General features: G+C 38.6%; 1 protein-coding gene across 1 annotated transcript; it reads right to left on the bottom strand.

The window, feature by feature from the left end:
• Positions 1–474: 474 nt before the first annotated feature.
• On the bottom strand, positions 475–8,695 carry LOC105157840 (disease resistance protein RGA2-like). Its single transcript, XM_088878647.1, has 2 exons — positions 2,937–8,695; positions 475–2,902 (listed from the first exon to the last, which is right to left on the bottom strand). Exons 1-2 carry the CDS (start codon positions 3,489–3,491, stop codon positions 770–772), a joined length of 2,688 nt encoding a protein of 895 aa, XP_088734773.1. The 5' UTR covers positions 3,492–8,695; the 3' UTR covers positions 475–769.
• Positions 8,696–14,073: the final 5,378 nt, after the last annotated feature.

Below are 14,073 nucleotides of genomic sequence, written 5' to 3'. Positions count from 1 at the left end.
CCATATATATGGTATTTTTTTTATATTTAATTAAAAGTATAATCTCATTAACTACAAGTTCTTGAAGAATCGACTTAATTTTCAACTCGGGAATTAGAGAAAATTTCACCTAATTGCTTCTGAAAATAATATTATATTAAAATAACTCGTGTATTTTGTGTATGAACTAAATTAATTCTGTAGGGGAAAAAAATAAAAAAGTCATTTTTCTCCTTCTTTTATTGTTTTCCTTCTCCAACTTTACTTCTCTTTCCTTTTTTTTTCTCTTCTTAAATTTCAGATATAATTGATAATAACTGTCACAGTCATTTATTCAATGTTGGAACAAATCATAATACAATATATTTAATCAAAAATTACATTTGATTAATATTATTTACTTATACAGGTTTTAAGTGATTTTCTACCTTGTTTTTGCATAAATCAGACATAGCCGAAGCACAAATAGAAAGGAAGATAGCAAAAAGACAAGGGGAAGAAAAACAAATGATTGTAATGCAAACCATGAAACCAGTTCAAACACCCCAAGCAGCACAAGTTAAACCAAATATAATACGCTTGTCGTGTGATTGGTTACTTTTCTTTAACCATACACCCCAATTATATAGCAATCGTATTACGCTTGCTATATAATTAATTCACGTATGACTAAATATGATTCGAGGTAGAATTTTCCCACCAATATGATAGAGAATTTTCCTATTACAACATATAGAAAGTAACTAAGGAATAGAACTTCCATAAAACAGTACTGGAAGGTGGTGTCTCCCTAGCTTACTGTAACATGTGGAATATGGGAGAGGAATCTCGACCCAGAACCGTTCTTCCCATAATGTTCCAATAGGTTGAAAGAACGCTCGATTGTCAAATGTTGGAGCGATGAGGCCTTCCGGAGGAGCCGATGTGGTAGCTGTGTCAACCTGCAAGCGTGGATCGCCAACTGCTTGAGATGCGGCATTATCAACAGGCTGCCCATCTTTTCTTCTTCAGCTGTTATGTCCTCCCATTCTTCCCAGTTCGGACAGCCCCGTAAACTCAGTGACTCCAAGTTAGGGAAGCTTATCACCACACCTGACGATGGCGTTGAGCCATCAGTATTCCCTTCTATTCCAAGAAATTCCCTGCCCACAGATCTCAAATCTTCCATTACCCACACTGAAAGCTCTTTCAGCTCCGGTAACTTCCCCAAACATGGCAAGGTTGTGATATTACTGAATCCTTGGAATTCAAGAACTTTTAGATGGCTGAGAGATGAGGAGATCCAGGCTGGGAACTTTGTCCCCTTGTAGCCATGAATTGTTAAATAATGCAAGTTTGGAGATGGCTGCAGAGCCTCCATTGTTTCATTACTTATCGACACCTCTCCTTCTGTTCTCCGCATTGCATCAAGAAAATAGATTTTCAGGCGCTGTATGTTGATCTTGCGTCTCAGCGCTGCCTTCCGTGCCTCATTCACATCTTCTCTATCATGAAGACGGATTTTCAGCTCTAGAGATTCACTGAGTTGGTCCAACCTCTCCAAGTATCCTAGTTTGCTCCAATCTTTTCCAGCATGGAACAGTCTCAATGTCTGAAGGCCAGTCAATTTCTCCAATCCTTGAGGAATCTGATGAAGAATTTCAGTTTCATCGTTGGGAAGGTGTCTTAGGCGTGACAGTTTTTCGATGCCTCGTGGAAGCCTAGAAAGACGGCTACAGTATGCAATATTCAGGGTTCGTAGATCATACAAATTGCATATAGGTTCTGGCAACTCTTCTATGTATGAATTCCAACTGAAGTCCAGGTGTCTCAAGTAAATCAAATTCCCAATTTTCCTTGGTATTTGTCTCAACCAGCAGTTGCTCAAATAGAGAGTTTGCAAGTAGTACAACTTGCATACACTTTCAGAAACTTCCGTTATTGATCCGTTACCACTCAAGTCTAAGTACCTCAAGTGAATCAATGCTTCTATACTACTTGGAATCTCTTGCATATCGCACTCACATAAACTTAATACCCTTAGGCAAGTTATAACATAAAATCTTTCAGAAGGAAGCTCATTTTGACAAATTAAGCTACGATATACCTGGGCTTGGGAAACTAGTGGTTGACTGTAATCTTGGAGTGACAATTTTTTCTTTGCATTTACTCCGTGATTGTGATCCTGACTTTTGGTTCTTTTGAGAAATTGAGCAAAATCATGCATTGTCTCATCTATTTTGCAGTAAACTCTATCACCGTGTACTACAAAGTCTTTAAAGACAGAATACATGATCAAATTTTCGAAGTACTCTATGCCTCTAGATTCCAAGTCACTCATCCTCTCAGTTTGGCTTAGATAGCCTAAAGCCATCCACATTCTTATCAACTTCTCCACAACAATCTCTGACTTCTGGGGAAATACGCCACAATATAAGAAGCACTGCTTAATTACCGGCGACAAGTCCTTGTAGCTCAAAAACAAAAGAGGAAAAAGCCCAGCTTCTGATACATGCACTTCCCATATTACGCTTTGCAAGATACTCTCCCACTCTTGCTTAGTACGTTTAGTACGTAAAAGGCTTCCCAAGAACTTTGCAGCAAGCGGCAAGCCATTGCAATTCTTAGCTATTTCCCTGGAGATAACTTCGAATTCTTGATGAGCCTCCTCATGTTGACCGCAAAATGCTATATCTTTCATTAGCATCCAGCAGTCTTCATCAGATAGTCTGCCTAAATAATGAATCTCGTCACTGCCCATCATTCTTGCAACCCTTTCATTTCGTGTTGTCACCAAAATTTTACTTCCAGGGTCACCACAATTAAGAGATTCTTTAAGCGGTTCCCATTTGGAGTAGTCCTCTGTCCAAACATCGTCTAGGAAAAGAAGGAACTTTTTCCCTGAAATGCAGTCTCTTAAGCGATTCAACAGCACCTTCAATTCCTTGAAATCTGATGGCCTCATATTCAGTCTGAACAATCGAGTTAGCAATTGTAGCCGGACTGAAATCATCAGAAACCCAAACCGAAACTCTAACATCGAAATAGTTTTTCAGAAGATTATCATTGTATACGAGTTCAGCAAGAGTCGTCTTCCCAATTCCCGTGGCCCCAACTATAGAAATAACTTGGGGACCTACTTGAACTACTTCAAGCATGAGTTTTCTCACAAGAATCTTTTTATCAGTGTCTCGACCATAAACCATCTTTTCGTGAACTAAAGAAGTAGATGGAAGTCTAACTGTTCCTCGATCACCAGATCGCACAAGGGGTCTTAAACCATATAGATCTTTCTTCACCGCAATCACATCCAGCCTTTCTCTCAATTCCGTTATATTCTTGACCATATCTCGACGTATTACAACCTTCTTAAAACACATGAAAGAAGAAGAAGATGGGATAAGAGGACAAACCTTCTTCGACGCCCAAGGCAAAGAAAGATCCTCAGATCGACCTTCAATCCGACGCTTAAGAGCAGCAAAGTTCCATTCGTCCACCATGTCGTCTATATACTTGCACACTTCTTCCAGCATGTTCAACCAATTTTGGATTGGCGCATCGTGAAAACTTTTCTCTTCTGCATCTTCCAGCACATGTCTGATTGCTTCCAACTCGGTGGAGAGACGATCTGATGAAACCCAACAGTGATTCTCAAGGTTGCAGCTGCAGAAAATCTCAGAGCAAGAAGAACTGAGCTGCTGTAGTCATTCTCGCACTTCCGCATAACGGCGCTTTCTTTCTTCTTTGTGGGTTAAGTGAAAATGCGTTTCTTTGTAACCGTTGGGAGTCTTCTCCTTCCTTGTAAAAGCGCTAGCACGCTTCTGTTTTTTTTCTTCTTTGGTCTGTTAGTTTATTCTGTTAGCTGCTTCCCTGTTTATAAAAAGGAAGACTTGAGTCTCCTTTGCTGTAACGGAAACTCGAATGATCTGTGGCTATACAACCGCTTCTTGTGGTTGATTTTTCTTCTTGAATAATTCTCCAAGCTTACATTTCATTCTTGAAATTGCAACATGGCACCAGAGCAGGCAAAGATCTGAAATAACCTTCTCTGTATAATCGCTGCAGCAACTTGAAACTCTGAAGATTTGTCCACAACAATTCATCCAAATCCTGAAACAAAAATGTCAGGGAAAGAGACGATAGAAGAAAAAATTCCTGCAGATGACCCAAGCACAAGAATGCAAGAAAATGAAAACACAAACTTATCCCTTGTATCTGCGCGCTTCGATGGGAATAATTACCTAACGTGGGCAAGATCCGTCAAGATAGCACTTGGAGCCAGACAAAAATTAGGATATATTGACGGATCCTATGTGCAACCTACTGATGACAAAGAAGCCATTGAAAGGTGGCAAAGAAACAACTACATGGTAGTCTCATGGATATTGAACTCCATGTCGAAAGGGATCGCAGAAGCATTCCTATACACCAACTCTGCCAGGGACTTGTGGGTGGAACTGGAGACACGGTTTGGCGAAAGCAACGGCCCCCTCCTCTATCAAATTCAGAGGGAGATCACCTCCATTGCCCAGAAAAATTCCACTGTTGCTGTCTATTTTACAAAGCTCAAAAGGCTTTGGGATGAATTAGGAACTCTAGATCCTCTACCTGTGTGCACATGTGGAGCGAGCAAGAAAATGTCAGAAAGAATCACATCCCAACAGCTGATACAATTCCTTATGGGACTCGGTGATATATACGAAAACGTGAAAAATCAGATATTGCTTATGGACCCACTGCCCACAGCTGCTAAGGCTTACTCCATGGTACACAGAATTGAGAAACAGATGGCTGTAAATTCTGGGATCTCCGAAATTGATCGAGAAGGGGTTATGGCTGTACAAGTTGCAGAGATTAAAAGGCAAGGAAATGCAAGGATGAACTTCAAGAAAGCGACGACACTTGACAAGAAACATCTACAATGTGATCACTGCAAGAAAAGGGGGCACGTGAAGGAGGGATGCTTCGAACTTATAGGGTACCCGGAGTGGTACAAGAACATGATGGATCAAAGGAAGGTTGGAAGTAGACCAATGACTGTAAGAACCATGAATTCAAGTGTTGATTACCAAGCTAACAACCTTCAGACAAACCTGAATGGAAATCTAGATGCCAACATCACAGACATTATCAGAAAAGAGATGCTCAAAATCATCCAAGATCAAGGCGCTGGCCAAATAAATTCCAACTTCTCAGACTTTCATGGATTTGCAGGTAAATCTATAATCAATGCTCAAATGTGGATTATAGATAGTGGGGCTTCAGCCCACATATGCAGTTCATTAAATGATTTTACAAATGCTCATATTCTTGATAACTTAGTCTCTGTTAAACTTCCTAATGGTGCTAGTTATGATGTTAAGATTGCGGGAGAAGTTCACATTACTGAAAACATAGTCTTGAAAGATGTTCTATATGTCCCTAAGTTTAATCACAATTTACTCTCTGTTAGTAGACTATGTAGAGATGATGATCTTAATGTTCACTTCACAAACCAAACTTGTGTTGTGCAGGACCCTCGGACTAGAGGTATATTGGCTGTAGGTAGACAACGTGGCAGGCTCTATGTGCTAGAAAGACGACCCCAAGACCAAATGACAAGAACCTCTAAACAGAACATGCCTGCCAATGAAGAAAACCTGCACACTGATGTATGCAATATAAATAGATGTAAAGTCCAATGTAATGAACCTTTGTGGCACAATAGACTTGGACACACAAGCTTAGATGTCCTGAAACGGATGAAACTTTGTAAGGAAAACACTGAACACTTGGAATGCAAGATATGTCCTTTGGCAAAACAACCTAGAATGCCTTTTTCATTAAGTGAATCTTGCACTAAATCTATTTTTGAACTTGTTCACATAGATGTATGGGGACCTTATAAAAGGCACTGTGTTGAAAATTATGAATATATGCTTACCATTGTCGATGACTTTAGTAGAAGTACATGGACCTACCTAATGCTTCACAAGTCACAAACTTTGTCTAAAATGGAACAGTTCTATAACATGGTTTCTACTCAATTTGATACCAAAATCAAGCAAGTTAGAACCGACAATGGAACGGAATTTGTTAATAAAGAATGTCAGAACTTCTTCTATAACAAAGGCATAATACACCAAAGGACTTGTGTCCACACACCCCAACAAAACGGTATTGTTGAGAGAAAACATCAACACCTTCTCAAAATCGCTAGAGCCTTAATGTTCCATGCTAATATGCCTTCAAGATTCTGGACTGATGCCTTACTTATGGCCACTTATTTAGTTAACAGATTGCCCAGCAAAATTCTTAAGTGGAAGTCCCCCTATGAAATTCTTTATGAAAAGAAACCTGCTTATGAGCATATCAAAGTTTTTGGTTGTCTCTGTTTTATCACTAACACTCTTCCTTTTAAAAACAAATTTGAACCTCGGGCTTTAAAGTGTGTCTTCCTAGGATTTGTTCATGGTACCAAGGGCTACAAAGTCATGGAATTAAGCACTGGCAATATACATATAAGCAGGGATATAATCTTCTATGAAAATACATTCCCTTTTTCTAATCACAATGAAGATGATGCTGATTTAATTTGTCCACTCCCTGTAGTTAGTGACATCATCAACAATGAAGAGCCTATAGAATCCCATAGTGAAATTAGTGATAAACCAGATCAGGAACAAAGAACAGACACTGCATCACTTAGGAGATCTAGCAGAATTCATAACAAACCAACCTGGATGAGGGATTATGAATGTTATAACGCTGACAGCACCAATAACTGTTATATGACACAAGCACACACTTGCTTTGTGGAAAATCTCTCTAACATGCAGGAACCAAAGGGCTACGAAGAAGCACGAGGGAAGATGGAATGGCAAAAAGCTATGCAAGAAGAACTCAATGCACTTGAGAAAAACAAAACCTGGAAGTTGGCAGACCTACCTGCAAACAAGAAAGCCATTGGATGTAAATGGCTGTATAAGGTAAAACTCAATCCCAATGGGACTGTGGAGAGGTACAAAGCAAGGTTAGTGGCCAAAGGCTACAGCCAAATTGAAGGAGAAGACTACAATGACTGTTTTGCTCCTGTGGCAAAAGCAGTCACTGTAAGACTTTTCCTAGCTGTGGCTGTAGGAAAGAATTGGCCACTGCACCATCTTGATGTTAACAACGCTTTCTTGCATGGTTACCTTGATGAGGAAATTTATATGGAACCCCCTCAAGGCTATGAAATCCCAAAAGGGAAAGTGTGCAAACTGGAAAAATCACTATACGGTTTGAAGCAAGCTTCTAGGAAGTGGAATGAGGAATTCACAAAGAGAGTTAGTGAATTTGGTTTTGTCCAATGCAGTCATGACCACTGTCTATTTGTGAAAGGTTCTGGAATGAATTTGATTGCATTACTTGTATACGTTGATGACATATTAATTACCTCTGCCTCTGAAGATTCAATAGTGCAGGTCAAAGACTACTTAGACAGATTGTTCACTGTCAAGCATTTAGGAAGTGCTAAATATTTTTTGGGTCTTGAGATAGCTCGTTCTACAGAAGGAATGATAGTTTCCCAGCACAAATATGCACAGGACATAGTTGCTGATGTGAGGCTTGATAAAGGCAAACATGTCACTACCCCATTGCCTCCAGGGCTGAAACTCACAGAAAACACAGGAGCAGAGCTTGCTGATCCTTCAAAATATAGAAGGTTGATTGGGAGATTGTTATACCTGGGATTTACAAGGCCAGATTTATGCTACGCTGTGCAACAATTGAGCCAACATCTCCAACACCCTTGTGAAGCACACTGGAATGCTGCCATTCACGTTGTCAGATACTTAAAGGGAAGCAATTCCACAGGTTTGTTTTTCCCTGCAAATTCAGACTTCTCACTTCAGGTTTTCTGTGATGCAGATTGGGCCACATGCCAATTGACAAGGAAGTCGCTGACTGGTTTCTGTGTATTCATGGGAAGCGCACCTATATCTTGGAAAACCAAGAAGCAAACGACCGTGGCTAGATCATCAGCTGAAGCTGAGTACAGGAGCATGGCCGCCACCACTTGTGAAGTTACATGGTTGATCTACATTTTGAAGAACATGGGAGTTGATGTCCAAACACCAATCCCCTTTTACTGTGACAATAAGGCTGCTCTATACATTACTGCGAACCCAGTATTCCATGAAAGGACCAAACACCTCGAAATAGACTGTCATATAGTGAGGAACAAATACAAAGAAGGAGTAATTCAACCAACATATGTGATCTCAAAGCAGCAGGTTGCAGACCTTTTCACAAAGCCCTTACCTGCCAACTCCTTTCTTCACTTAAAGTCCAAGTTATACTTGGTTAATCTCCACCCAAGTTTAACTTGCGAGGGGGGTGATGAAACCCAACAGTGATTCTCAAGGTTGCAGCTGCAGAAAATCTCAGAGCAAGAAGAACTGAGCTGCTGTAGTCATTCTCGCACTTCCGCATAACGGCGCTTTCTTTCTTCTTTGTGGGTTAAGTGAAAATGCGTTTCTTTGTAACCGTTGGGAGTCTTCTCCTTCCTTGTAAAAGCGCTAGCACGCTTCTGTTTTTTTTCTTCTTTGGTCTGTTAGTTTATTCTGTTAGCTGCTTCCCTGTTTATAAAAAGGAAGACTTGAGTCTCCTTTGCTGTAACGGAAACTCGAATGATCTGTGGCTATACAACCGCTTCTTGTGGTTGATTTTTCTTCTTGAATAATTCTCCAAGCTTACATTTCATTCTTGAAATTGCAACACGATCAACTTCTTTCTTCACTTCTGTCGCCTGATCCGCCTGAGCTTCTCCAACCTGTTCCTCTGTAAATGAGCAGTTGCAGGAAATTGCCAAGTCTTGGTTGCAAGTGTGGTCTGGAAAAAGGGAAGTCTTGGTGCTTTTTAAATAAAAAAAAAAGGGGTAATCTAATGAAATGTACTTGTCGTGGGACAAATGTTAAAATTAGGAGAAACTTATAATTTTTCAAACAATAATAAAGTATTTGTAATTATGTCAAATTTTAGCAGATGTAGTTATAATATTACCTTATAATAATATTACATGAGAATGTTAAATAATGATAAAAACTTAGAATTTATGCATTCTTTTTAAAATGTCAGCATTTTTTATTCAAACTCTGACATAATAGGATCAGGTATAAACAAATTATTTTTGAAGGGTGTGTAAGCATAATTTGAAAATATTTTTTAAAGAAAGTATATTTTCGCATTTTTCAAAAAATTTAAGTGTAAATAACCTTTGTTTTATAGTAAAATATTATAATTTCTTTTTCATTAAAGATTGATTACTCAAATCCTCTCTAAAAATATAAAATCACATTTTTCCTAAAAAAGTTTAGAAACTATATTTGCATTCTAGGTAGGCCAAAAAAAGGACCCAAACAAATTAACTTAGATCCAGACCCTACCCAATTTATGTTACCGCACTCAAAATTCGTCGGTCTCTAAACCAGACCAGACCCACTACTTGATTTTCTTTTCTTTCTTCTTTTTCGTCCGACCCATTTTTCAATAAATCATACTAATTAAATTATTTTTTTATCTTTTTATTTTTACCCATAATTTAAAGGGGTGTTCAATTATTTCAGTTAACTGAACCAAATTGAACTGGATTTTTGGTTAACCAAAAGTTTCAGCGTAGCGAAAATTAATATTTTCTTTATTCAATTAGGTTAATAATCAAATTACCAAATTCAAAAAAAGAATCTGTCAGTTAATTAATTTAATAATTTTTATTTTTATATTTTAAATTTAAATAAATAAAAATTGAATTATATTATTATAATATTGTATATTAACAAATTATAAATATAATTTATACATCTTAATATATTTTGAAAACTATAATTATTATATAAATATAGTTTTAAATTTTGATTTTTCCGTCGGTCCCCAGACCCATAGAATTACCGTACCATACTTGCATCCCCTCTGAGAATTCTCCATTATTACTTATACCTATTTCATTAAGATTTGGATAAAAAATATCTATGTCGACTATAAAAATTTGAATAAATTTTTACTTTTACCCACATTCAACATTTTGTATAGTTGATTGACAAAAATATTAGGGATTAACTTGTGATAACGTAAATGAGCAAATTATCCCCTATGAAAAAATAAATATCAATTTACCTTCTTTTACTTTTTTAAATAGAACAAATAACTTCTTCTCTAAGGAGGTAAATTGTGTTATTTTAAAAATATAGGGATGTATTTTGCTTTTTAAGAGGATAATTTACTCATTTATAATATCACATAGAATTTCTTGTATTTTTTTTTTTTCATAGTAATACTTTGATACTTATTGGGGGTTAATAATATATATATATATATACAAACACACCTTCGACATTTATTTATAACAAGAAAAAGGTTAACTGATGTTTAAGCCTGTATAAGAAAATTAGTATAGATTAATACAGAGTTTACTTTATTGTATGGGGCCTAATATAAAATTAAAATCTTGTGCTAATTATTATTGCACTTGAATAACTAATACTACATTGAAAGGCGGTATAAAATTAATTTCAAAGTTGCAACAAATGTGAATGACCATTGTTCCCTCGAATTTGACTGTATAATAATAATAATAATGATGATAATGAAAATGATGATGATGTTGATAAAATAATAAAAAAATAAAAATAATAGTAATGATAATATCAATATAATATAATAATAATAATATTTTGTTGTCTACTAAAGTTTGTAAACAAGGACTCAAAGGTCGTTTTTCAACTAAAAGCATGTGAATATATTAAAATAAACACTTGATAGTATTTATCATATTTCAATAATACATATAAATAAATACCTAACTAATGGTTCGAAATTTTTTATTATTTATTTAATAAATAATAATTTTATTATTCATTTAATATGATTTTGATCCTTATATTACAAATAACTTAACATTTTTTGAACTATAAACGAAGCCAATTTATGGAAAATATCTGCCGGTCAAGTGACGTACGTGCACTAAAAGCCACGATCAAACAAAAGCCATGAGAAGAGGAGGCTAGATCGCCATCTCCGTGATGCGATGAACCCGAAGCACCAAGAAGGGACGAGTGACGAAAGGATAACGGTAAGGATATTGTCCTATATAACACATTTGGTGCATTGAATCTCCTTGATTATGATGTAGATAAACATACCGGGAGTCCTAAGTCATGCAACCCCACCTCAGTTGACCCATGTTGAACACAACTGTCTGGAACATGCGTGGCCTGAATAAGAGGGACCGCCAGCTAGCAGTGAAAGATCTTGTTGCTGGGTTCAGGTTACATTTCCTCGGTCTCCTTGAAACTCGTGTTAGATTGAATAATATTTTCAGATCCAATCATTTCTGTTACCGCATTGGAAATGATTTGTGGACTATGTGTCAACTAGCAACTGTATTTGGATCGCTTGGGATGAGAACTTTGTTCATGTTGATGCCATTGAATTGGGGGCACAATTTATCCACTGTAATGTCACTATTCGAGCACTTCATGAGTCTGTTGCCATGACTGTTATTTATGGGGTCACTGAGGTAGCTGACAGACGTGATTTGTAGACCACGTTGGGGACGTTGACCATCCAGTATGTCGATACTCCATGGCTTGTTGGGGGTGATTTTAATACGGTTCGGGACCTCAGTGAGGTCTGTGGTGCCCCAGGAGACATTCGAGTGGCAATAGAAAAATTTAATTTATGTATTTAGGGGGCAAGACTTCTTCCTTTGCCCATTCAAGGAGAATGGCTCACATGGCACAATTGTAGTGCGAGCCCGAGGAACCTATAAAAACCACTGGATCGGATGCTCATTAATGACACATGGATCGCACGGTTCCCAACGTCAGCTTATATGAGCCTTACCCCGCGTACCTCAAATAGTGTTGTGTGGGGACAGACAGCAGCAATTGGGAGGTATGTTCCGCTTTGATAATTATCTTACTATCTCACCAGCATTTATTCCTAGCGTGCAGAACATTTGGCAGCATGAGGTAGTTGGCGTACCAATTACTCGAAAGCTAAAAGCTCTGAAACCGGTCTTCTGAGAACAGAGAAGGAATAAGGGGGATTTATCACATAATGTACAGCTGGCCAAGGGATTTCTGGAGGCAGCCCAATTATTAGTTAGTGCAAACCGGCAGGAGGAGCAATTCATTTACTAGGAGCATTGTTGTCGATTAGTTTTGACCAAAGCGACAAAGCTTGAACAAATCATGCTACGTCAGCGAGCTAAGATTGAATGGATGAAAGGAGGTGATCAATGCTCCAAGGTTTTCTTCCATAAGATTGCCCAACGGAAGACTATGAGGAGAATTCTGCAAATCAATGATGAGCATAGAGTCACTAATTTGGCTCAGGAAACAGTCACTAATGAATTTGTCTCCTTTTATCACAACCTGCTAGGAGGAGAAAGGAGATGTAGCTTTATTGATATTCGGTTCCTCAAATCATAGGCCAAACATTTACTAACAGAAGACGAAATCACTGCTATCCTTCGGCCTTTCACCCCCTTGGAGGCTAAACAGGCAGTGTTTGATATACTGAAGATAAGGCACCGGGTCCAGATGGGTATTCATCTGATTTCTTTAAGGCAGCAAGGCCAATTGTGGGTGGGGAAGTGACGAGGGCGGTTTTGAATTTCTTCACAACTGGGAGGCTATTGAAAGAAATCAACACCACATTACTAGCGCTTATTCCGAAGGTGTATGCCCCAATGACAATTAGTGATTTTCGGCCTATCTCCTGTTGCAATGTTCTCTATAAGATTATTGCTAAACTTCTTGTCCAAAGATTAAACGTGGTGCTAGACAAGATCATTAGTCCTTGCCAAGCAGCCTTTGTTCCTGGTAGAAGCATTGGTGATAATATCATGCTAGCACAGGAGCTTTTCTCGGGATATAAACTGGCCCGACTCCCTCCCAGGTGTGCGCTAAAAGTGGATATTAGAAAGGCCTACGATACTGTCGAATGGGACTTTCTATTAGCCGTTCTGGATTTATTTGGATTCCCTCCCATATTCATCAGATGGATTGAGGAATGCGTTACCACCCCTTCGTTTTCAGTTAGCCAAAATGGGAAACCACATGGGTTCTTTCCGGGCGCAAGAGTACTGAGACAGGAAGATACTCTATCACCATACTTATTTATCCTCGTGATGGAGGTCTTACGTTTGGGTTTCTTGCAGATGATTGAGCAAGATGGACACTTCACTTTCCATTGGAAATGTGAGGCAGCATGCATTTTCCAGCTTGGGTTTGCAGATGATCTCTTGCTGTTTTGTAGGGCTAATATGGACTCTATTGGTGTTCTGAAAAAGGGCCTAGATCACTTTGCCGGTTGGTCAGGGCTGAATCTTAACGTTCAGAAGAGTCATATTATTATTTCACAGTCAGCACAAGGGTTGCGGGAGGACATGATGACTTTCCTTGGATTTCATGAGGGACATCTACCGATGAAGTACCTTGGTCTTCCTCTCTTGTCCTGTAGACTATCTATTACGGATTGTCAGCCTTTATTGTTGAAAATCGATCAACGTATAGCTGGTTGGGAGGGCCTCTCACTGTCATATGCGGGTAGGGTACAAATTATTAAATCTGTGCTCACCTCACTTAGCGTTTACTAGGCATCTGCATTTAGATTGCCTAAGAAAATTACAAAATAAATCGAGAAGAGACTTCGAGCATTTCTGTGGAAAGGCTCGGGTAATAGTAGATATGCCAAAGTGGCTTGGACAAAGTTGTGACAACCGATGGAGGAGGGGGGCAAGGACTTAGGGATATTGCTACTTTGAATCGGGCACTCATGACCAACAAACTATGCGAAGTGATAAAGTGTGAGAGGACATTGATATGGGTGGACTGGCTTTATTATGGCCGCTTACTTAACACCTCCATCTGGACAGTTTGTGATGATAGAGGGTCGTGGGGATGGAGGAAACTCTTACGCCTCCGACCTTTTCTTCGACCGATGGTTGACTACCACATTGGGGACGGACATGAATTTTATTTATGGTAGGACCCATGGAATCCTCTCGGACCACTCATTGACAGATTCCCGTGCGCGCCGTTATTATTGTGAGTGGATTTTTCGACCAAGCTCAGCGCCGTCATAGAT

Source organism: Sesamum indicum, linkage group LG3 (assembly GCF_026168435.1).
Source record: "Sesamum indicum cultivar Baizhima isolate 11 linkage group LG3, ASM2616843v1, whole genome shotgun sequence".
Lineage (NCBI taxonomy): Eukaryota > Viridiplantae > Streptophyta > Magnoliopsida > Lamiales > Pedaliaceae > Sesamum > Sesamum indicum.
Note: the sequence above shows the minus strand (reverse complement) of the source record. Positions and strands in the feature narration are given on the sequence as shown.